This window comes from Dipodomys merriami, unplaced genomic scaffold (genome assembly GCF_024711535.1).
Source record: "Dipodomys merriami isolate MVZ:Mamm:240054 unplaced genomic scaffold, mDipMer1.0.p SCAF_2, whole genome shotgun sequence".
In the NCBI taxonomy this organism is placed as follows: domain Eukaryota; kingdom Metazoa; phylum Chordata; class Mammalia; order Rodentia; family Heteromyidae; genus Dipodomys; species Dipodomys merriami.
The window spans coordinates 78019885-78046602 of NW_027203381.1; the positions used below are offsets into that span (position 1 = coordinate 78019885).

The 26718-nt window shown below is 39.0% G+C and overlaps 1 protein-coding gene across 2 annotated transcripts in view; it reads right to left on the reverse strand.

Moving 5' to 3' along the window:
* Nucleotides 1-26718, reverse strand: part of Gap43 (growth associated protein 43) — a 113312-nt gene that overhangs the window by 35027 nt on the left and 51567 nt on the right. For both annotated transcript variants that reach the window (XM_070030170.1, XM_070030171.1), the window contains exon 2: nucleotides 8333-8915. In XM_070030170.1, coding sequence (XP_069886271.1) covers nucleotides 8333-8915 — 583 coding nt within the window. The remainder of the gene's footprint in view (nucleotides 1-8332; nucleotides 8916-26718) is intronic.

Consider the following 26718-nt stretch of genomic DNA (forward strand, 5'->3'; position numbering starts at 1 on the left):
TTTTTACCATTTGTGATCTCCTTTTTTTAAAACTAGCAAAAATAAAGAAAAAGGAAGGAAAAGGAAGACAGTAGAAATGAAGGGAGAGGCAAAAGAGAGGGAGGGAGAAAGAGAGAGAGAAAGAGGGGGAGACAGAGGAAGGGGAGGAGAAAGGGAGGGAGGGAAGAAGGATGAAGTATCTTTCCAAGTGGTCAGATTCTCCTATAGTAAAACCATGAGTATGATGGAGGAAGAAGAAGAAAGAAAACAAAGATAGACCATGGCTGCTGCTTAAAAAAAAATGCCACTGAGCTGAGCACCAATGACTCATGCCTATAATCCTAGCTACTTGGGATGTTGAGATCTGAGGGTCATGATTCAAAGTCAGCCCAGGCAGAAATGTTCTTGAGACTCTTATCTGATATTAACTACTCAAAAACCAGAAGTGGCACTATGGCTCAAAGTGGCAGCAGCATTATCCTTGAGCAAAAGAGCACAGAGACAGTGCTCAGGCCCTGAGTTCAAGCCCTGCAACTGGAAAAACAAAACAAAACAAAAACATTGTACCAATGGAGAGAATGCTGCAACCACAATGATAAATGCTTCCTTTCTTAGCCCTTCAAATTAAGATAGTTTTATTTCTTTCTGTCTTCATGCCAGATACATGAGTATCACTTCCAGTGCCCATTTGGGTGTGTGGAAAAATTTGTTCTTCTCTACAGCTGACCCCCTTCAATAATTTATATCTGAATGATTCTCAAGCTGTGAACCTAGTGTTGGTATTAGGCAGGAAAGCAGAACAGGCAATAGGTGGGGGGAAGCCTGTTTTCTGGTCTCTGTCCCAGCACTGCTGGCCTGGGAAGGCATGGACAATTCATCCTATAGTGAAGCAGCAGGTCTGGTGGACTCTTAGACACCTTATGAAGATTACTTAAATTTGTCAGATGAGGGAAAGGAGCCAAGGAACCTGGCAGAGCCTTCCTTCCCTGGGTATAGCTGTCACACTCTGCCAAGAGTCACCTACAGGTCACCCATGGGGCTGCAATGAAATTAATCACCTGCTTTCAGAAGGGAGCAGCCTTGCTTTCCTCTAGTTCTCAATATGTTTCTTGACACCATGCAAAATGCTCACCTTGGTTTGTGAAGCCCTTAATGGTTTAAATTCTGGCAACCCACAGGGAAGACTTGTGGCCCTGAGTAACAGGGACCTTCTGTGATTGGCTTCCACATTAGCAGAAAGTTGGTGACACCACAGATTTTTGTTTGAGCAAGTGTCTGCCTCCTTTGGTTATTTAGAATCTGTATATATAATAGTACTTTGTCATTAACATGGCTATTGTCAGGCTATTTTAGAAAGAGTGGTACTTCGTTGATCCTGTGGCCAATATTTTTGTTTTATGAAAGGATAAGCTCACTCTCCAAGAAGCTAAGGAATTTATCTGCCTAATATTTTAAGGTTAGAATCTAGTCTCCTGGGTCAATGTAAGATTTTCTATACCATGTAATATAATTCAAATACTTACTGACTGCCTCCTCTCTAATCATTGATACGGATGGAGGAAATTCAACATTCAACACAGATCAGGAAGTTACATTTAGCACTAAGGGTTGATTTTTAAATCATTGCTTCTGAATTATGATTTCAATCACTGAATTGTCCAAGTAGCAACAGGGTCCATCTCAAATTAATCAAGACCCTGTCTCAAATTAATCAGTGCAAAAAAAAGTACTTGAGGTACGGTTTGTAGCAATCCTAGTAATTTTTAGGTCCTAATTTCAAGCCCAAGTACAACCAAAAGAAAGGAAAGAAAGAATAATCAATTTCAACTGATCTTTATAGCTCTCCTAAGTCCAATAAAAAGAGTGCTCCAAGTATTTTTGAAATGAGGACCTGAGGATTAGATCTAATTTAATATTCCTTCTATGTCAGTGTGGATGGAACTGTGAGAAAATTATGATCATGGATCTTGATAAGTTACTGGATGACCATCTATAAGTATTATCACTAATAATTCCCAGGCAGGAGTCTGGAGTACTCAACTCTATAAAAGAGAGAAACATCTTAGATTAAAACATGATATCACGTTCCCTAGAAAACATGAATTTCCTTGTTTCTTCTAGAATAGAATTTGTCTGGTGTCAGGGTTTGGCATGTGACCTCTGCAGTCAGCCTCTCTGAGTGGAGTGTGGCTTGCAGTTCAAATCTTGCTAGCCACTGACAGTGATTAAGTGCCTTAATCTCTAAACCTCAGCTTCCTCATCTGCCAGAGGGTTAAAGGGGAATTACCCTATTTATGCCACAGAATGGCTGTGATGTTTGATCTGGGATAAAATAGAGGAAAGAGAGGTAATAGAAAATGGCACAAAGCCCTTGGCACGGGGGCTGCCACTTCATAAATACCTACTTATTAAACTGACTTTTCAATTTTAATCCTTAAAAAAATAAAAAACAAACTGAGATCATTTTAAAGGTGAGACCACTGAAATCCAGAACATGAATAAATTGTCTAAGATCTCATAGCTAGTTGACAGGAATATGGAGACTATACGAGCTCAAGTCTCCTTATTCCCATTCAACACTCTTTTTCCTACATATCTTACATAGATGGCATAGGATAGAAAATGCCTTTTAAGGGATCAGAAGGTGGCTGAGTGGTAGGATGCTTGCCTTGCATGCATGACACCCTGGGTTCGATTTCTCAGCAACATATAAGCAGAAAAAGCCAGAAGTGGCACTGTGGCTCAAGTGGTAAAGCACTAGCCTTGTGCTGAAGAGCTGAGGGACAGCGCCCAGGCCCAGAGTTAATTAATTAATTAATAATTAAATAAAAATAAAAATGCCTTATGAATGCTCTGGTTAGTATTTTCCTGCAAGTAACTGGAAATTGATAAGAAAGAGAAATATCAAAATTTAGATAAAACTTAGCATTTAAGAGAAGTAAAAATCCTCTGGCTAAAGTGAAAGATTTAGTGGTATATCAATTTGACATTCTGTTCATCAATAAATGTGTCTGTGGGCAGAATATGTATTTGCTCTACCATCACAAAGTAAAAATAGGAAAATATTACCAAATGCAACTGAATTGTCAGGAAAAGCCAATAAAAATGATTACTCTAGCAATATAAAGTGCTACATAAAAGCTTAATAATCAACGGTATTTAAGCAGCCTACTGCTGAGGGTCTGACGGGGTGCCATGTTTTATAAACAGCATTTATGGACTTTCACAACTCAAATTTTCACTCTTTATGAGTTGTATATAAATTTGGGAAGTGGTTGAAACCACATTTCAAATCAAAACCGCTTCTGAGGCACCCTGCCAAATAAGTGTAAATATCCTTAGAAAATCTCACATCTAAAACACAGTTTGGTGAAAGCAGATCTGTCTTTTGGAGAGTTAAAAAGTAGATGGTTCCCTTGGGACTCAGAAAAACTTGTTCTGGGGGAATATAAAGAATTTCTCTAAATCTAGAAATACATTCTTGGTGTTCCACTTTCTTACACATATATTTTTATTCTTTTTGACAATAGTTTATCTACTGAGATACACATTTTATAAAATTATTTTATAGAATGAGTCAAAAATATGTTTGCCATTTGAAACAATCTCATTCATATTTTGTTCCAAAGTCTGTTAGCTTATAGACATATTCCAGAGTTAACATTTGAGATTGGGAATGTGACTATTTTAAATGCCACTCCTTGAATTTCATCACACCCTTATTGCCAAAGGAGAACTTCCTAAAATGAAAAGATTGTATCTTCCTTATCCATAGAAGAATGTGACTATAAATAGGATTTGAAAGGATGTCAGAACAAAAGAAAGGAACAGAGGGAAAGAAGAAAAGATAAAATACAATCATAAATGGAAAACTTTCTCCTTCCCAAATTATTATTGATGATTCCAATTTGAAAGCAATAATGAGACAAGAGTAACTAGAGGATAACTAAATGCACTCAAGGTTAACTTAGAGAACATCTAGGATGACTCAGGGGTATACTTCTTACTGACCTGTGAGCTACCTGTGCCAGCCACCCAGTCATCTCCCCTGTTTGATAGACACTTAGATAGGTGGCCTTGTTAATACTATATCACGGAATAGAGCTGCAGCAGGTTTCTGGAGTCCCCTAAGGAGCAAAGTTCATAGCAATGTTGGAGAAGAGAATATTGGCGCAGAGAACTCCTTTATCCAGGACCAGTAAATGCACTTCCCAGGAGTCTCCAAACAAGCACATAAAAGGGCTTGAAATTCTTCTCCCATGGATGGAAAGTGCAGTGTACTACAGATGCTTCAAATATTCCTTTTCCTTAAAAGGAACTGCCATCAGAAGCCCACTGATATCCCTCGGTTATAGACACTCTGAGCACTCAACAGGCAGAATGGTAAAACAGGAAGAGAAAATATAGTTGAAGGACTTTTTCAAAAAAGAAGTAGTATCAAAGGTCTCAATGCAAATGTCACCCATCAATCATAACAAAATCATAACTCCGAATAGTCATTTAAAAATAGCCAACTTATAATTGATAAGTAATTTCTGGCTCTATAAGTATTAGAGAAGTGATTTAATCTGAAAATTTTGACGTTCTTACTGACAGAAATCATTTTCTTGGAGTCCTTCTCTTTTCACTTATTTTGCCCCCACCTGTACTGTATCTTCTTAGTTTGTTTCTCTGTGCCCCTCTAGGCAAGCCACTGAATCCTAAATCAACCTTGTTTTTTATCCATCACCAAAGAGTACAACCTTATCCAAAAAATTGCTGTATTAACCTGCGTTAGAATGAAAGCCAATGGGAGCTGGAAGAAATGTGATACAGAGCCGCTGGGAACTGAGGCCTGATATGATGTGATAGATTTCCTTGTCAGCTTTAGTTTCTGGGATTTCAGGAGATTCATCACAACTGAGTAATTTGTGCTTGTCACATTCAGCAAGCAAGGATGACAGATAACTCAGTCCAGAGACAAACTAGAGGCAGCATTTCAGAATTTAACCAAGAGGACAATATCTACTCAAAGCTAAGAGATAATGTAAAATAAACTCTTTGGTGATTGATTACCTTCAAGTTAGATCTCGTCTACACTTTCAATAATACTTGGATGTACATTATGCAGTCTCATTAGCTGAGACTTCTTTTAAGTTGGAATTTGTAAAATTTAGGGAAGAATACAATCTCAATTTACCTTAAGTGGTAAGATAAATATTTAATCAAGTAAATGAACAGAATTGGAAAATTGGAAGAGAAATGTGTGAATGGGTGGAAAAATTATAATCTGTAAATTAAATATGGTCAAATTTTTCATTGCCTCAACATTTAACATTTATTGAGCACTTGCCATCTAAAATATTTTAATCGTTTATTTAGAACAGTGATCACTTGAAAAATAACATAAAGGAATTTTCATATATATATGTATATATCTTTGTATAAGGTAAGTCCTTTTTATTAATCAAAATTACAAATATATACATAAAATCACGTCTCTGTGCCTATACTCAAAACATTAGAAACCTCAGTTTAAAATACATGGTCCAAGCAAAGTCAAATGTTTCTATCTTTAAAAGCATGATGTCCAAGACTTATAGAATGATATATTAATGCCATGCAAGATGATTTTCAGACATCTTATCTGATACTAAAACCTTAAACCTGAAGAAAAGAAATTAACATGGTTAATTCTATTAAGCAAATAAACAGTAACACCCCATTCTTTATCAGACACCTTACCTTCTTTGGGGGGAAACCTTCCCATCTTCTTGACTTCATGGTTAGGTCTCTGGGGCAGGTATATAGTTAAAATAAATATTTTGATTAAATGACTGGTAGAAAGAAGTATGATTTATTTGGAGCTAGAGTATGAAAATAAGGTAATACTAATTATAATTAATGCAGATTCTCCCAAGTGACAAAAAGCAGACCTGTTAGGTCTTAATTATCAGGAGCAATCATCTTCCATCCTGTAGCACTGAATTTAAAGAAACAATCATCAAGAAATATGTAATGATTATTTTCTCAATCTCATGGTCAAATGCCCAAACATTTCCCAGATCAATCTCATGAAGTAAATTCTCTCCTAAGGCTGCACTGTGGCCTAATCTGTATTTGAACTTTGGGTCACGTTTCCAAGTAAATCCAAAAGGCTTTAGAGAGGCAAACGCAGCCTGTTAAATTGGCATGGAGGCACCTTAATCTCAAAGGATCTTTGGAGCTGGAAGGTGCAATGGTTTGTCTACACTGTCAGCTTTACTAGATGAGAGATGCCTAGAAGATTAGCAGACATGTCTGGGTGTGCCCAGGAAGGCATTTTCACAGATGGTTAGATCATGAGGGATTGAGCTAATCAATGATTTAACCCACTGATTGATTCAAAATTTGAATACACTAATATAATATAAAGTTCTACTGTGGTATAACTTTGGAAGATATGACTACTTGGAGAAAGTGGATCTGGGGGGGTCTTTCAAGAATATTTTTTAACCTTGATTCTCTCTCTCTCTCTTTCTCTCCTGCCTCTATCTCAATCTGTTTTGATTCCCATGAAGTAAGCAACTTGCTCCGTCATACCACTCTTGGCCCCATGACATTCTTCCTCACCACAGACAGACACACATCAGTGGAGTCAGCCAACTCTTGAAATAATGGCTCAAGCCTCTGAAACCATGTTCCAAACAAAGCATTCTTTCCTCTCTTATATTGTTTTTCTCAAGTATTTGTTACAGTGAAGGAAAGTCTGACAACAGAGAAGGGTTTGTGGTTCATATTTGACTAAAGAAAGACTTTGGAGATAGTTGGCCTATTTCATCATTGTGTAGTGTGATGATCTAGTAGACTTGTTTTGCTCTGGGGATGTTTTCTAATTCTTCATTAGCTCTTTGGACACCAATAGTGAAGACATTCCAACTTTCAAGTTACAGCGCTAAACTGGAGAACCCAGTACCTTGTTTGTACTCAACTGTCAATTATTTATGAATGTAGCGAGGAGTGGTCTTCAGTAATAAAATGATAATTTATGTATTTGGAAAGTTTCCTTTTGTGTTTGGCAACATCAACACTTATTTTGCTAATTATGTTTAACCCCAATTAGTATCACTATTAGCATTTTCTGAGCATCCACACACAAACACACATGACTCATCAGTTGATGGTCGGTAGAATGCCCAGAAACATACTGTGGGAGAGAAAAAAGTGCTCTGAGATTATGGGTTAAAAAAGAAACCCGTATGGACTGTCAATTCACACATTAATAATCTGGATCAATAAAGAGTTGTCTCGATTTTTACCAAGTTTTTCCAGAACCAAATAATCACATCCAGAAAATACATGTAATGTCAACTAAGTCTATCAGCACCCACAATATTGTCTCCTAAATAGGATTATCTAGTTTGACTAGACTGACCATTATAATCACAAAGGCTCAGTAGCTATGTGCATATGAGCATATAAAAGGATGCTTATCAACATGAACTCCAGGAAATGGAAACAAGAGTTTGTTTTTTTTTTTAATTTTATGTTTCGCGGTTCTTTTTTTCTTCTTCTTCTTTCTGTTTTTCCCCTTTTGTTTCTGTTTTTAAGTTCTGTAAGTTTATCTGATTTGGGGAGGGGAAAGGGAAGCACAGAAATGACAGAAATGGTGGGGCAAAGAATGAACCAATTCGGGCTGGGAAGGTGGCTCAGTGGTAGAGCCCTTGCCTTGCATGCCTGAGGCCCTGGGTTCCATTCCTCAGCACCACATAAGCAAGAAGACAAAACCGGAAGTGGCGCTGTGGCTCAAGTGGTAGAGCGCTAGCCTTGAGCTGAAGAGCTGAGGGACAGCGCCCAGGCCCAGAGTTCAGGCCCCACGACCGGACCCCCCCCGCCCCCCCCCCAAAAAAAAGAATGAACCAATTCATCAGTGATACTCACTAGATACCAGGTTGGCAATGAACTGTACAACTTTGGGAGGGGAAAAAAAAAATGGGAGGAAATGAGGGAGGGGTTAACACTGTTCAAGAAGAAATGTACGCAGTATCTGCCTTATGTAACTGTAACCCCTCTGTACATCACCTTTCCCATGCAAAAACATTTTTAAAAGACCATGGTATACATCTCTCTCTCTCTTTCTGGCTGCCTGCTACCCAGACTTTGCTGAGTGCTCTCCCAGTCTTGGAGATAGAGAATTCCGCAGATTTCCAGAAAACATGCTTCCAGACTCCTCTTGCTCTTCCTCCTCCTCCTCCCTCCTCCTGAACGGTTCTGACCCTCCTTGTTTAGACTGGGTCTAGTCTCCCTCTTAGCCGCAGGACAGGTCCTCTGCCTCCCCCCCCCACACACACACCCCTTCACTCCCTGGATCCCACCCTCAACCAGAGATGCTCACCTAGCTTCTCTTCGGCTTGGCTGCTTTCCGCAGTCTCCGTTGGAGGCTGGGCTGTCGCCTTGGCGGCAGCTTCCTCTGCAGCAGGGGTGGTGGCAGCAGCAGGCACATCGGCTTGTTTTGGCTCCTCCTGGGCTGGGGCATCTTCGGCCTTGGAGAACGGCGAGTTGTCAGTGGAAGCTTTAGTGGCACTTGCTGTCTCCGCAGAGCCGGCCTTCTTCTCCTCGGCGGGCGCAGCATCCTGCAGGGCCACCTGCTCGGGAGCAGCATCTTCGCCCTTCTTCTCCTCCGAAGCAGCGTCTCCTGCCTTGCCGGTGTCATCGGGCTTGGAGCCGGTGGCCGGGGCCCCATCAGTGGTGGCTGTGCCTTCTCCCTCTTTCTTCTCCATGCCATCGGCCACGGGGGTGTCTTCCTTCTTCTCCTTCGCTTCGGCCTCAGCAGCATCTCCCTTCTTCTCGCCTTTGAGCTTTTTCCTTGTTATGTGTCCACGGAAGCTAGCCTGGATTTTGGTGGCGGCCTTATGAGCTTTGTCTTCGGGTTTGATGCCATCTTGTTCAATCTTTTGGTCCTCATCATTTTTTTCAACCTTTGTGGAGGAAAAGACAAGAGAAGGAGAGCTCAAAGGGCTGTTTGACAGAGCTGCGTATTGGACAGCCATGTAATTTGTCATGTACCCGGCGCCCTAGTTGGGAGTTTGGGCTCCACAGCGCTTTAGGAATTCAAGTTAAGGCTGTGGGACCTTCTCAAGTCCTTCCAGAATTTGTGGCATTATTTTCTATGTATTTCCACTTTGCCCAGCTCAAGGTTGCTCTACTACCAAACTTCAATTAGCATTTACTTCCAGCTTTGTCATGACAGTTCAAATCACATTCACTCTGTTTTTTTGTTTTCTGTTTTTTGAGTTTTTTGGGTTTTGTTTTTTTGTTTTTTGGTTGTGGGGCTTGAACTCTGGGCCTGGGCACTCTCCCTCAGCTCTTCAGCTCAAGGCTAGTGCTCTACCACTCTAAGTTTTAATCGAAGAGTTCTGAAAAATACTTGGGTTTGTGGGATTTCAGAGAGTTTGTAAAATTTTATGTTTTTTGAAAACATTATGCAAGCCCGGCACCTTTGGTCATGCCTGTAATCCTTGCTACTTAGAAGGCAGAAATCTGAGGACTGAGGGTTGAAGCCAACCAGGGCAGGAAAGTCCATAAAAGTCTTATCAATTAATAACTAAAAACAGCCAGAAGTTGAGGTGAGGTGAGGCTCAAATGGTAGGATACCATCTTCAAACCCACCTCCCAGGGTCTGGGAAGGTGGCTCAGTGGTAGAGCGCTTGCCTTGCATGCCTGAGGCCCTGGGTTCGATTCCTCAGCAACACATAAGCAGAAAAAGAAATTGGCGGAAGTGGCGCTGTGGCTCAAGTGGTAGAGTGCTAGCCTTGAGCTGAAGAGCTGAGGGACAGCGCCCAGGCCCAGAGTTCAAGCCCCACGACCGGACCCCCCCCAAAAAAACCCCAAAACAAACTCTAGTACCACCAAACCCACCCCCCACAAAAAAAACCCTAAGGAACAATGGCCAGGACCTGAGGTCAAGCCCCAGTAATGGGACCATAAAAATTGATTAATTAATTAGCTAATTAATTAACTAAAATTCACTATGCAAGAGTCTACCTCACACACACATTTTCAAGCTTGACTAAGAAATTAATATTTTCAAGTTATAAGTATGGTAATGGTATATACAACAAATCTTATCAAGATTTTATGTAAAAACATGAATAAATCTGAGAGATTTGTAAAGACTATGACAATTCAGAATGCTAGTCACAAAATGATGTCTAACTTTCTCCAATGTGTGATCAAATGGCAGTAATAGACATCCCACTTTCAAAATTTGAATGCAGAAAATAGTCATTAGAGTATTTTGAAACTGAGAAGTGTTTCATCAAAATAATAAAACATTTCACTAAGTCACAAATTCTTATTCCCAAAGCAATTTAAAATTCAAACTAGTTTTGTATTATCATCACAAAAGTTTTACCTTTTAATGATATCTATAGGCTTAAAGGTGCTACAAATGGTCTTTTTTCCCCACTTGGAAATTAAATCAGAGGAGGGGGAGAAAAGATATAGTCATGGGAAAACATGTATAAAAAGTACACAGAATTCTACACAGTTCCGTTGCTCACCATGCTGCCCTTCTAACCACTGAGAGTCTCCCATTTTTTCCTCAGCTTTCCTTTAGCTTGTGCTTGATTTATGAACCTTGTTTGTTCTAGATATTGCGGAAAAAAACAGTATTTTTCCCTCAAAACTTTCCCCAAAATATTAAATTAATGATTGTGTGTGTGTGTGTGTGTGTGTGTGTGTGTGTGTGTGTGTGTGTGTGTGTGTGTGTGTGTGTGTGTGTACTGAGCATTGCCTTATGCCTGATCCCTGTCTGGCTTTGAGCTTGACCTTGGCCTTCATTCCAATTTTGAAAGTAAACTACAGCAGCCAACATACAGTATGTTTTCCACCTGTCATACCAGCTCTGCCCCAGTGACCCAGATCCTGCCAATCATTAGCTAGTCTCATTTGACATTCTTTGGACAAGCACACAGACCTGTCATTGCTCAGCTCCATCAGCATACTAAAGGACAGATAATTTTTTTTTACTATAAGATTCATGTGAAAGTAAGAGGAGAATTGGCATTTTTTTCAGTAAAATTCAAGAGGGCTCTCCCCTCCTAAAATTAGCCATCGATGTATTCCTACAAAGAAGAAAGGAGTGATTATGAGCGAGGAGAGAGGCCCATCATGCTCCCTCCTCCCAGTGCCATGTTGCAACTGCTTCTCTCTCTGCTGCACCACCACTTTCCTGCCATCCTGCTGCTCGTGATGACTCCTACTGGGATGCACACAGCACAATCTGGGGCACAGGAGCAGCTGTCCCTGCCAGGAACTCTCTGATCAGAGATTGAATCATAACCCTGTAAAATTAACAGTTGTGAATGGAGCAGAGAGCCAAGATGTTATTTTACTCAGTCTTGAGTTTTCTGAATGAGGCGCTGTCTTACATGATAGGGCATCTGCACATGGGCACTAACGTCAAGTGGTTCTTTAATACATATACTGATCTTTGTAAAAGTGAGCAAACCGATCATTTCAGAGGAAACAGATTGCATAAAAGAATATCTACTAGGTCAACAAAGCTACAGTTTTAAAGTCTTTCCTGTTTCCTTTTTAAGGACACAGTATATGGGGGCTAGAACTCTTTAAAAGCTGGAGTATACTAGAATAAGAAAGTTGAAGGTCTATTGGATATGAAGAAAAACTATGTGGACAAAAGTTCTTCCCAATTTCACCCCATTTTTTGTCTCCCTCTTCCTCACACCTTGATTTTCCAAAGAGCAGGATTTCAACTTTGGTACATAGCATCTGTGTTAAAATTACTATCTACAAAGATTCAAATTAGACTCCCATCCCTAAATTGTGGGATCTGCCTCAACTGAACAATCAAAGAGAATAAGGAAGAAGGAAGAAGGAGTTGGCAAGACAGAGAAAACCAGGAAAGAATGGAGTCAGGAGAGAGAAAGAGAATTGAGGTCAATGCCATAAGAGACAGACAGGCACCCTAACAGGTAGATAATTCAAAGAGATACTGACAGTATACTCACAGACATACAGCTTGCTCTGGAGGAACTGCTGACCTCTTAGCACCATTAGAGATTCTGAAGATGTTTATTCTTTCCTTCCTAGCAGCCCCCCCCCCCCCCCCAGTATTAGGATTTGAATTGAGGGCCTTGAACTTGCTGTGTAAGCACTTTTCCACTAATTCTCAGATTGCCCAATACAGTGATTATCCTTTTTGTGCTTCCCCCATGTCATTGAAATGATGAGTCCATGCCACTACCAACCACCACTACCAACCATCACAAAAATTGTCTTACAATTTGGGGGGGGGCCACAAGGGGAGGCAGTAATACTCCAAATATGATTTCCTGATCTCCATCTCCTAAGTAACTGGATTATATGTTTGAACTTGTATACCAGAAGAGATTAGAGATATTAGTAGCTGGTTGGAGAAAAAAACAATCCACACTGCAAAGATACATTTAAATAAAAGGGAAATGACAGAATAGAAAGAAGAAAGGAAGGAGAAAATGGAAAGGAAGAAAGAGAGGAGAAGGAAGCAGAGGAATATGAAAATTTTAAGTGAGACGTTGCTGGATTGGGTGTATCTCACTTTTATACTTTTAATTAATATGGCTTAAAGTTTATTTTAGTTTCTGCAGTATTAATGTAACTAGACAGTGTTTCTATTGTTATTAGTGTGTATCAATTGTATAAAAAGGTTGCATTGGTTCAAATGTACTTTCCTCTCTCAACCAAGTAGATTATATGCATTCCTATACAACTGAAACTTCTATCTGAAATGTCTATAATGGACTCTGATCATATTCATCTTTTCTATTACTCCTGCTTATTTCCATTTTCATATAGAAGTTATATAGGAATTCATATAATCTACTTTGTTGAGAAAGGAAAAAAAGAGTAGAAAAATAACACTGCCTCAAACTGGCTACTAAGGTGTAGTCCTTAAGGTACTGGACCACTTAGAACTTTTCCTACCTGGAAATAGAAAGCTTACATAAAACAAAGTACATTTGAACCTGGAGAAACCAGAGATCACTCAATCACTCAGTACATTTAGCACAATGTTTTCAGTTTCTAAAACGAAAACCATGATAAAATTAAGCAACTTGCTTATACATCCATGGAGTAAGTGAGCCAGTGACCCATCTGAACTCAGATTTCTTCTCCAAGTACATCTGTCTTCCAGATCCATTTTTATTGTATTAGTGACCTGGAGTAACATAGTAGATATAATATGTATGTTAAGCGCTGCACACACACACACACACACACACACACACACACACACACACACACACACACACACACACACACACACACACACACACTCAAAAGAAGGAAAAGGTATAATAAGTTCCATGAATACCTAACTTCCAGAATAAAAAAAATCTCCTATTTTTCTGGTACACCACAGTGTATTTAACTTTTTTGAGTTATTTAACCTTCTAAGCAAGGAAAAACGGCTCAGTATCTATTTCTGCCAGCTATAAATAGTACTATTATAATTCTTCAAAGTTTCTATTTAACAGGACTGATTTCTAAGTATGTTAAAAGTCATTTTATATACCAATTCTTTTTTAAAGAACAGCTTTAGTAAAGCAGAATCAATTTGATTGATTAAAAGTTTTTTTGAATAGCAAATTCTAAGGGTCTCTAAGGTTTCTTTAGCACCCTATAGTTTTCATGCATATCAAAATCTTACAGAGCCTGAATAAAAAGTTAATGGGTTGTGTTAAATCAGGTAGGATCCCATTTATGGCTTTTTTTAAATTTCTAATTTATTCAAGTGAAATTCACATAACAAATTTTTACTCTATTTTTTAACATCACTGGTACTTTTTCAATATACTTTGGAGACAATGTCTAGGTATTTAATTAGTTTACAATTGGGCATCTATACATTTTTTCAAACCTAGTCAAAGATCAGAAACATAGTGAAATATCTTATAAGTTAAAGAAAGGAGATGGAAAAACTTCCTCTAGTTCTATGGGTAAAATGTCTGCATTTTCTGTGCAGATGTCAAAAGACAAGCAGTCATATTTGTAACATACATAGTTCCTCAATTTAAGCCTGAATTGCAGATCTTACAAAGACTATGAAGGGATGAAAAGCAGTAGGTAGATAAAAGCAATGGAATTGGTATGCATTTGTCAACAATTATCATGACTTGGTCAAACTGGTTTTCAATCCAGTAAAAATTCCTGTCTTAGTTTCTGTATGGGTGAGACCCCAAATATTATAATTTCTGAATGTGAGGTACAGAAAGGAATGTTAAAAATTCTTACATTCTGGTAGTGAGGTAATTTCTTTACTCTTCAAAGACAGCATATTCTACAGCTCCAGACTCATAATAAGTGGTGAAGAAAAGGTTGTGGATGGAATATGTAACAGAACTGAATGTCTTCTGTTGGAAACTATAACAGGAATCTTAGCTTTTGAAAAAATAGTTGGTGGGCTGGGAAGGTGGCTCAGTGGTAGAGCACTTGCCTTGCATGCATGAGGCCCTGGGTTCGATTCCTCATCACCACATAAGCAAAAAGAAGAAAAAAAGCCAGAAGTGGTGTTGTGGCTCAAGAGGTAGAGCACTAGCCTTGAGCTGAAGAGCTGAGGGACAGAGTTCAGGCCCCACAACTGGACCCAAAAATAAAAAATAGTTGGTAATCAATAGATGGGGCTTTGCTCTATTTTCACATATTATTAACTTAATTGTACATCCCACTTCCAAAATAATCAGTTTCAAAACAGTATAAAATACTATTGGGGGTGAAATTTGGGTTCAATTCAAAAGAGTTATCTTTTGTTTTGTGTAATTTATTGTTATCCTATTTGCCATACAAAGACAGAGAAGAAACAAAGAGTACAGTATAATGACTATCTCCTAAGAAATGAAATTGCACATGTGACACTATGGTTACTGCTGTCGTCCCATATCTGAATGGTACCTGACATGTCAGTGATCAATTAATATTTGTTGATGAATCCAAAATTTCAGCAGTTCAAATAGTACCATTTCTGGAAGATGATAGAAAAAGAAGTTAAAATTGTATTTTATCAACTTTGTTAAAATCTTGCATGTCCTGGGGATGAATTTCAAGAGCATCTGATTAAGGCAGATAATTTCTCCAGCTACAGAAATGAATATCATGAGCCCAACAAACAGAGAAATACCTTAACTATAGAACTTCCATTAATAGTACTAAGGATAAAAATAAGGCAATCACTTAAAATAACAAAGATATATCTATGATAAAGACAATTGACTTACATTCATTTTATCTGTAGTTTGACAAGAGTTATATTGATGAGACTACTTTTTTAAAAAACATCTATTACAGCTTCATTGGGGAAAACATTCAAAAAGATTGTTAAAGAATCTGTCTTCCTGCCAGGCACCAGTGGCTCATGCTTGTAATCCTAGCTACTCAGGAGGCTGAGATCTGAGGATCACAGTTCAAAGCCAGCCCAGATAGGAAAGTCGGTGAGACTCTTATCTCCAAAAAACCACTAGAAAACTGGAAGAGGTGCTGTGGCTCAAGTGGTGGAGCACTCGCCTTGAGCTAAAGAGTTGAGGGACAGCGCCCAAGCCCAGAGTTCAAGCCCCATGACTGATCCATTAAAAAAAAAAAAAAAGACTCTGTCTAACCCTCTGCTGACAATCTGGATATTTCTCTACAACTCCTTGAAAAGACTACCCCATTGGCTAGAAAGGAAGACTCCTTCCTCAAATTAAGGTTGGAAAGAAAAGGTACAGATTTGTACTGACCATCTTCCAGGGAACATGCTGGACAGAATTTGATTAAACTCGTCTGGAAATCTTTTGGCTGCATCAAACATACATGTAAAGTTGCTTAATTGAATCAAGGATCAAAGTCACTGACACTTAAGCAAATACCTAGGGAGATCAGCCTGGTGAGAAAGGGACTCCACTCCAGAACAAAGAGAGCAGGCCCCCTGATGAACACAGCCTGCTACAGAAGCTTCAGTTGACAACCTCTAGAAGTAACACACTCAAAGGAGAAAAGGAGGGAAAGGCGAGGGAGACGTTCAACTCTGCTCTCAGAGAGGTTCTACTGAACTGGACACAAAAGGGAGGGATATATCCTATCAGGCCTCTGAAAAGAGATATCAAACTAGTCATGAAGAGGGACTGTGAAGCTTCTAATATCTGTAGTGAAAGGACCCAATACATTTGGGAAACGATCTAAACAACACATGGGAAGACAGCCCCTAGGCCACCACTACAAGTGAATCTTTCCTGGTTGAGAGGCTCTACAAGCAAACTACATCTTCAGGTTCTGGAGAAGATGGTCAGAGATAAGCAGCTGGAAGGGAAATCCTCAGCCCATGAAGGTTGGCATAAAATGAACTTCTTCCCAAGTAAGGCACTGCAAAGTGTCTGTTGTTGGGCACAACAACAGATTATTGGACAACGATAATATAAAACACAATGCCATGAATATTCATTGTAATTATTATATATTTCTTACCATACAACACAATGATTCTTGCTTGATCTCTTTGCTATTTAAGCCCTTTCCCCACTATGTTCTGAATCAATAAGGACTCGATACATTTTGCCCAGTGAATAACTGAAGCAATGAGACCTACCTTATCTGCTGTAACATGCATCCTTCCTGAAATATTGTCACTCTGGGTCTATTTAATTTTCTTCTTCTTCTTACTACTTAAAGTCAGCTGACATAGGTTTCCAAGTCATTATGAACTGAATTTTCCCTTGAACTCTGAGAGCAGAATCTTGTCAGTTTTGTCCAATACTCAAACATGGGGTGGTTAAAAATAATGCTAATACATAGTGAATCCTTGAAAATATGGATTGGTAGTTGCTAAGTGACCACATGCCAGCCTGTGTGGGTTATCACAGAACATGGGTGGTTCTCCACCAATTGGCTGAGTGTCCTTTCTGTGCTGTGGAGAAGTTCCTGGCTGCAAATGCTGGGACCCTCATTAAACCATTCTCCATTAAGCCCTTTCTTCTGTCCTCTTACATGTACAATGAGTAGGCTGTTAACACTTACTATTTTAGTTCTGTCCTCATCATATCTATGTGATACACATATCAATGTGCTTGTGTTATAATTCAACTGTGAAAACAGAAAAAAAGGACCTGGTATTATCCAGATTCTACAAAGTATAATCCATCCTCACTCCCAGACCTTGTCCAGTGCTTTGTAAAGTAAGAGAAAGAAAGCCAGTATTCCTTGGACTTCAATTAGGAGCTGTGAAATTAGACATGTGTAAGTTTGAAACCCAGCTCTGCCACAGTATTTGTCAGGTCTTGACCTTAGGCAAGCCAGCTTCAGTTTCCTTATCTTTAAGGAATAGCAGGACTATCCCACTGGATATTGTTGTACCTAAAGTTCTTAGCACGGTTTCCTGACACCGTTGATAGACTCACAAATGGTTAACTGCTACTCACGCTTCTTCTTCACCATCTTCAGGGTCATTATCATTATCATGTCAGAGTAATTTTTGTACCATCATGTCAATAAGATAAATACCTCATTCCTCCACCTGATTGCTAGCATTCTCATCCAGGGAGAAGAGAAGCCATTCCTTAGCTTCTCAGTGGCACTTAGCTCTATTTTCAAAGGGATAAGCAGAAACTATCTAAAACATGCCACAATATTCAATTCTTTTCTATCCGTAGGAAGGGAGGTCTGTCTACAGATCTGTTTACAAGGCTACATCAGTCTTACTTTTTTTACCACCTGACACTCACCCACTGATTATCTTCTCTTTTTGTTTCTCAGACCTCAACACGGTTAATCAGTAAGGTGATATAATCTGTTTTCAAAATATATGGCCCTTCATCACATTACATAAAATCTCATGTAGGAACTATTTTGTTTATTTATCTCACCAATTCAACTACATTCCTTACATAGCCAGTAAAACCATTGCCTGTACAAATTATGAGTGTTTTTCTTTATGTCTAGTCACACCCAAACCTAGTAAAAGTCGTTTGTGTAATATTAGACTTTTTGTGGGGACTCGCTTAGTTCTCTTCCTGAGGATAATGGCTCGTTTTAATTTTAGATTTCCAGCTCTATCCAACGTATCCCATTGGAAAAATCAATAATACTTCAATGTCACGTACCTGATGTACAGTGAGAGTTGATATTATCTGTCTTCAGAGAATACCTTATTATAAAGTCTGTTTGGTGGGAGATGGAAAAGGACTAGAAATTCCATTTGCAAAAAATCAAAATGCCAATGACTTGATTTTTTTTGTATGATACATTATGAAGTACTCTCAACTTAAGAAACTTATTCCTAAAGGAATTATAATGAAATACACTGAACAAACAATGAAGTAGACTGAACAAACAAAAGTAGACAAACTTTACAAAAGGAAGAAATAGATAGCAAGCCCATAACTAGTTAAAAAAAAAAGGGGGCCTTTGAGCTATTACACTTTAAATCTAATAAACTCAAGCTAAGAAATCAACACTAAGCAATCAAGAAGTATCATTTAATAAGTAGTAATCTTACTGACTGCCCCAAGACTGATGGAAGTACTTTTTGATGGGCAGGATTGGTTTATATTTCAGATTTTCTGAAAGCAGCAGTTTCAGAGTTTATATAGGAGATATTAGATATTAGAGGAAAAAAAAACATGTTTCAAAGGAGATGCTAAGTTATTTACACAGTAAACATTCTAATTTCTCTCTCTTACTTTTCTTTTTCTCTTTTTTTGTGATACTGGGGTTTGAAACCATGGCCCATATGTGCTAGGCAAGTGCTCTATGAATTGAGCTATGCTATCGGCCCTTTTTGCTTTACATTATTTTCTTTTTTCCTGGTGATACTTGTATCCATGCTACCCATGTAGGTGGGTATACAAATATGAACTACAATGCCTAGCTTGTTTGTTGAGATGAGAGTTTGTTCACTTTTTGTCCAGGCTAGACTCAGACTGTATTCTTCTCTGTCTCTATTTCCTGAAGGTCTTAGATTACAGGAATGAACTATACCACGCTTACGCTGTACATTTTAATTTTTAAAGTATGTATTTAAGGTGGCTGGTAGGATTCTTTCACAGGACAAGTGTTACCTATCATCAGTAATTATACGCATGCCTCAATGCATATACCTGTATTCATTACAAGGTAACTGTCCTGTTAGAACCATATTTAAGAAATCTACAAAGGATAAAAGCACATATGCTTCTGTCTGATTATAGGCAATAGGTCATTGTATTATTTCATATGTGGATAAAGAATTGAGTACTTCCTTGTGAAGCTGGGGAGGTAGTTGTTGATGGGGTAGGGTTTTAGATGCAGAATATGAATAAACTTCCATTTTAATTGAATTTCTAATCCCCTAACATGATATCATTTCAGAACAAATACACAAGACCCTAGGAAAAAAAATCTGTAAATTAACTCCATTATAGTTCCTTTCTGCCACCCTCTTTATTTCTAGAAGCTGTTTGTCTCTGGGTCATCAGTCACTGACACTGGGTGATCACATGTTCCCTGGATTCAACAATTCAAGTTTGAATCTAGGCTCAGCCACTATTTAAATATATACCCGGAAGCAAATGACTTAATTTCCTCAGAATTCAGTTTCTTCATCTCTTACGTTACAATACAATGACATATTCTGCAGACTTTTCTTGAAGATGAGAGAAAATAGTGTTTGTGCAACACCTGAAGAATGACAATACAAGGGACATTTTAAAATTTGCTGGTTTCTGGAGATAAGGGAATAGGTGAATGATTTGATCAATATTTTATGCTTTTCCGTGTTTCACAATTCTTTTTCTTTTCTTGCTATTTTTTTTTATTGTGAAAATACTGTACAGAGGGGTTACAATTACATGGGCAAGATAATGAGTACCTTTCTTTTTTTTTTTTTTTTTTTTTGGCTCAAGTAGGGATTAGGTTTTATTGCCCAGTTTAGTGATTATAACTTCTAACTCTGCTAAAATATCGATTAACCTCTGAGTCCTTTCAGTAAGCCTGCTAAATCTCTATAGGTGCAAATATCCTATAAACTGACAATTCCTTATGGACTATATTGAATTACATTGTGCTTTCTCACTCTTAAGCTCTGCTTATCACTTATTGTCAACCTATGGCTTTTTTTAAATTTAATTTTATTTTATTTGTGAACATACTGTACAGAGGAGTTACAATTACATGGGCAGGATAATGCATACATTTCTTACCAAGCATTGTAGCCTCCTCCTTTGTTTACCCTTCACATCCCTTCCCAGCCTCCCCCCTCCCCCCCATCCCAATCCTATTCCTTCCCCCCCCCCACCGACATTGTAAAGCTCATTTTGGACATGACAACTTGTACTTCTCATTGTTGCAACAGGTCCACCTGTATCCTTAAACAACTGGTTTTTCCCCATCTCCTCCACAAGTTATACTGACATCAAATATAGTGAAAGCAGGGGTTATACTGTGGGGGAGGGACATACAAAGCAACAAAGAGATAATCTTATAAATGCGTTAGAAACACATGCATGAAAGAAAAAAACATTAAAATACACATCTAAGGGTTCATTTTCCTGACATCACATTATCTGACCTTTTCCGCTTGATGAGTACGTTTCTTATCAAGCATTGCAGCCTCCTCCTTTGTTTCCCCTTCCCATCCCTTCCTTGCCCCTCCCCCTCTAGCTCTCCCCCCCCCCCACCAAAGTTGTAAAGTTCGTTTTCGGCATAACGACTTGTACATCTCATTGTTGCAATGGGTCCACCTGTATCCCTATTTACACGATTTGTTTTTTCCCTTCCCATCCACAAATTATAACATCAAATACAGTGAAAGCAAATTCTATGGAGCTATATAGCAAGGCTATGTACTCTTAAAAAACTAATATTTGACCCCCCCTGCACACACAAATTTGGAAGGCAAAGGTTGTAAAATACTACCATATCCTTGGGGAATATAATACTAAAAGCAAATTGAAAACTAAGTAGCACTATACATCAAACCGTCTTCTTAGCACTTCAGGAGATACATCAAACATATCTACGAAATGCATTTTATATAGTAAGTAATTTAATTTTAACAATTGTACTATGTAATAGGTACTATTATTTTACAGAGAAAAGGAGTAAGGCAGAAGAATATTAAGTAGCTTGCTTAAAATCCATTAACTAGTAGGTGGCCAAGCTCAGAGATGAAAGCGTATATATGCAGGCTCCACATGAGGTAGAAGGAAGTCAGGAAATCAGGAAGCTAAGGTGCCAAATGAGGGCAGTGCACATCTACTCTCTGTAAATATCCCCCCTCAGTTCTCAGACAAGGTGTAAACCAGAGTTGAAAGTAGGACAATTCAGAACTGGACTTTGTCACTGCTGGTGCCTGCCAGTGCTGGGCTGATTCAGTGTCTAATGGAGTAGGAGTCAGTGCTATCACCTCTATTCTATCTTCCCCCTTTCAAGATCTCTTTGCAATAGAAAAGAAGAAATTGATTTTCAAAGCAGGGGCTGTGGGCTGTGGCATCATGACCTCATCACTCTGGTGATGACTCATTTTCCCTGTGAAGGGAAGATTCACACTTCAGATGAGAAAAACAGCCCCGTGTCCACCTTTCCTATTAATTCTGAAAGCAGAAGAGAGAAATGATCAGATATCAGAGGAAGCAATACTGGAAGGAACGGAAGGAAAGGGTCCTCAAGTGAGGAATTATGGCTGTTTAATTAAATGAGAAAAGAAAACGGATTAACTAAATTCACCCTTGTGCATTTTTATCAGAAGAAAAGCATCAATAATCCTAGCTCCCCAGGAGGCGAGAACCAGAGCATTGTGGGTATGTCAGTGCAGAAAAGTCTGTGAGACTGTGTCTCCAAAATAACCAGCAAATAACAGGGTTGGGGGCATGGCTCAAGTGGTAGGGCACCAGGTAAGCAATCAAGCTAAGCAAATATGAAGCCCTGAGCTGGGAAGGTCGCTCAGTGGTTAGTGCTTGCCTTGCATGCATGAGGCCCTAGGTTCGATTCTTCAGCACCACATAAGCAGAAAATGCCAGAAGTGACGCTGTGGCTCAAGTGGTAGAGCGCTAGCCTTGAGCTGAAGAGCTGAGGGACAGCGCCCAGGCCCAGAGTTCAGGCCCCACAACCGACAAAAAAAAATATGAGGCCCTGACTTCAAACTCAAACTGTAGAAGGAGGAGGAAGGGGAGGAGAGAGAGGAAGAGAAAGAGGAGGAAAAAGGTTAGTAGCTGGTAAAGTGATTTGTTCCTGAGTCTTAAATCCAACCTATGTTTCTGAAGTAAATATTACCTTTTCCTTGAACTAACTACTTCTGTTCTGTAATAATTGTAGTAGGACACATAGGTAAATCTATCCAGAATTATTTTATGGATGTCATACCAGCTGATTATGTTCTCCAAATAGTATCAGGACAGGTTTCTCGCAGATGCCCTTGGTCCTTGGAGGACTGCATTGCCTGTGTAGTCACTATTCATTGTGGTATCCATTTGAAGCCATGCAGAAGATAGAAATTTCCTCTCCTCTGTTTATGAGACTGTGCAAGCAAATTTTATAACCTTTGAATTCATTCATATGAATCTGTTGACCAGGGATTTTATAATAATATTGGTATTCAGTATATCAGGCTGAATTGGGTCAAATTGGAAGATACCATCTAGGGTCTTAAGATCAATGAAAGTTAATTTCCTTTCTACCTGTTGTATAAACAATGATAAGATATGCAATAGCTTCTCATAGACAATGTCACAGGATGCAAAGAAATATACCAGGCACCAAGACTATCCGGCACAGGGACATTCCAGTAACTTTACAGATGTGTCATCGTGTACAGAAAGCATGGAGACTCTCCTGAGGCCCATGAACGATGTCATCTCTCTCCTCACAATTCTGAGTCACTCATCAGAAACTAATCTAGACCCAAGGGTAGGAATGAATGATTTTAAGGGATAACTATCCCTTCCCATGGCTAAGGCAACAAAATGATTACTACCTACAATAGTTCCCCATTTTGCCCTCAAGCCAAAGTCATGATTAAAAGTTGTTAGGCCTGTGGCTGACACCACAACTGTAATCCTAGCTATTCTGGAGGCTGAGATCTGAGGATTGCAGTTTAAAGCCAACCAAGGCAGTAGACTCCATGGGACTCTTATCCCCACTTAGCCACCAAAAAAACTAGAAGTGGAGCTGTGGCCTAAGTGGTAGAGTGCTAGCCTTAGTGAAAAAAAAACTAAGGGACAGTGCCTATACCCTGAGTTCAAGCATCTGCCTATATGCATGCGTGTGCACGTGTGCGCGTGTGTGCACGCACACACACAGAGTCATATCAAAGACCATTGAGTTTTAACACAGAGAAAAAGCTCTGCAACCTCTAACAAATGGCTTCAACAGTGACTTAGAATGGTTTCAACTGTGTCACAATGCAGAAGCCCTCCAGAAACACACAGCTGAAGTTCTGAATCACAGTGACAGTAGTGGCATCAGAGAGAACCTACAAGGATTCTCCTTTTACTAAATATCCGAAATTCTACCTTGGAACATTGTTGCCATGCATTTTTAAAGTTTAAAATTGACAAAGGCACCAAAAAATTAACACTATAATGTTAAGCTGTTAAGAAGCTTAATATTGATCTTATTTTATCATTTATTTGACCTACCTTCAACTCACCAGAGTAAATAAAAATAGAATTGCAGCTTATCATGAATACCATTTACTCCCTCATAGTCCCATGTGTATCAAGTCAAGATGATATGCATTGCTTTTTGAGAAGTTCTGGGATGGTCTCAATCTTTCTTTCCCACTTCTGAGTGTGCCCAAACTTCAGCCAAATGAAAGCACATACTGTTCACACGTTATGCACTAGCCAGGATCTATGAGCTCACAGACAGTATGCCTTCCTCAAACATCTGGGTCTTGTGTGTCTGCTGAAGTTCTATACATTCTTCATGACTCATCTTAATTCCTAGCTCCTTCATTCATTTTCTTGCTTTGTCTCGGTGAGGTAGACTGGGGGCCAGCCCCATTCTTTTTCAAATGACCATTGTGTTAACATTGTGTTAACACTGTGTTAATATTCATCTCAAATAATCAACTCTGTCACAGTGGTGTGAAATAAGTAATAGACAACACAGTGAAAGAGCACGGTCACACAATTTTCAGGTGTCATAAACTATTATTATTCTTTTTATTTTCTTTCAAGCTACTTAAAACTGCAAAACCTTTCATAGTTTGCACACCATATTTTGCCAACCTCTAGAACAGAGTCCAGTTTTACGTGAAATTTTCACTGCATGCTTAGTCGTAGTTCCTTCTGTGTCATAGATATTGTATTATTATACTTACTTCCCTAATGCTCTAATATACTACAAATTTTTGAGGAAAGGAACACTGTCTTATCATTACTATTATTAATAGTTATTACAAGACGTATAATAGAAATCCACATTTGGTGGTCATGTTGAGCAAGGCACCAAGGTAAGAATTTAGCATGGGAAAATCTTATAACAAAGTTAGGACATTCATACTAATATAATTATATAATTAGGGGAAAAAAACACTTAGGGAGAGTCTGTATTTAATGGGAAAATAATAGAATTTCACTGTCTCAACAGCCTGACTTGTGAGCCCAAACTCTCTATCCCTTTTCACATATGATGGCCTGAGAAGATGCCTGAAGAATGGATTCAATACTGCTTCTTTCCTGATACTAAGAAAGACAGAGGCTGAGCTTTCAGGACAACTTAAAGAGCCTTGGCAGAGTCATTTCCAAGGCAGAAAAGCTTCAGAGAAATGGGTTACAATGAAGCTTGGCTGCCTTAAAAGAGCCTTTGCCCTGATCGTCTAGCCCTGTTCAGCTCAGATCAAGCACACAAGCACGTGGACAGAAGTGCAGACAGCAGTGACTGGTGAGAAAAGGTACAAATAGTCACTTAACTGCAGTGGAAGGGCCAGGCCTGAGACCTGACAGCCTATCAGCTGCATGCCCAGAAGGAAAGAAATGAGCTGTAGCTGAGGACACTTGGGCACTAGAAAAAAAAGATTTTTTTTAAACCATTAGAGTTGAACAAATTGCTTACGTGTGAAAGGTTTGTGGAACCAAGTTAAATGGTGCTAAGTCACTAGTCAAAAGATCACACCCTCCAGCTCAAGACACCTGCCTCTAGATACTATTTCAAACAATCGCAAGTCTAGCTGAGGATGAGGCAGTGAAAGGCATCCAAATTAGCCAAGGAAGCACAGTGACTCCGCAACTGTAACAAAAAAAAAAAAGGTTCTTGAATCCCCAGGGCAGTTCAATCAGTGAGTAGAAAAAGTCAAAAGGAAAGATGCTGACTGCAGCCTTACTGCTTATCATGGGGCCCACCAGCATCTGCACCACCAAGGGCAACTCTGAGTATAGACTCTCCAACCAGCCTAGGACTACGGAACCAGCATCTACATTTTAACAAGCATTACGCACTCTGATGATTCAATGCATTGAACACACCACTCATACGACAAACATCTGTTCTGGAAAACAATACCTATTTCTTTTGAATAACTCTTTAACTAAAGGGATAATTCCAGAAGTGTCTCTAACTCTAACTCAAGAGGGTAATTCCAGAAATAAGAATCCTCAGGTAAGAAGTAAAAGCTCTGGATCAGTAATAAGGAGGCCAGCGCTGTAGATTTCACACATCCCAACCTGATTGCAACTACAGAAGTTTCCTTACTTTTCTCTGCCCATTGGGTTTTTCTTATTTGTGTTAGTATACAGTATTAGTATATTAATACTAATGTAATTATAACGCATAAAGTTTCTGTTTGTATATTAACAGAGTTGTCCATAAGATTTAAGACTCAAACATTCAAATCATCAAGTTATAATTGTGTAAAAATTGATATATGTTCCAATTTCCTATTTCTCTAGAAAAGAAGGCATCAAAGAAGTTACCCATGACCTAATCATACAGTCTAGAATGGGCAAGGTCTCTTCCATAGACGGTGGCCTCTATTGCCATTTACCTACTAGCATGTTTTTATATGAACCCCTCTTCTCTTTACCCTCCTCCATTATGTAAAGGAAGATAATGTGCTTATCTCAAATTGACCATCCCTTGCGGTAAGACACTTGACTCTGTACAGTTCAGGTTGTCTTTCTTCATTTGTTCCTATGAACAGACAAGTGACCGAGCTCATCAGAAGATCCAACACTACCATCCTTTAGATTCAAACATTCTCCAAGCTCAGGATCACATCATTAATTACTCAGGAATACATATATATATGTACATATATATATATATATATATATATATATATATATATGTACTTTCCCCAAGCCTCCATAATGACAGAGAAGGATTCTAAAGAATTCCTTACTTAACCATTTTAAAAGCCTCATTGCCAGTCTGTGTGGATAATCGGAATGAAATCAACGGTTCTAGTTGGAAGGGGGGAGGAGAAGACTGCTAAAAATAAATAAATAAGATATGGACATCAATGTTATCCTCTCCTACAATTGGTTTCAACCTAACGAAGTAAGAAAACGAGGTCAGAAAATAGAAATAAAATCTAACTCCCATCAGTATGCTACAATGCAGCATTTGTGAATGTATTTGTTTTCTCTCACTGTTCCTGTCTGGACCCGGATCCCTGCAATCATCAGCTTCCAGAACTGGATATCCATCCAAGCTTGCTGCCTGACACCCTAGCTCTCTCCTTTTCTCTTCTGGATCCGAACTCAGTTGCAGCCTGTGACAAAGCCGATCGGCACGTGCTCAATCTCAAAGTGCTCAGTGTTCATTCATATTATT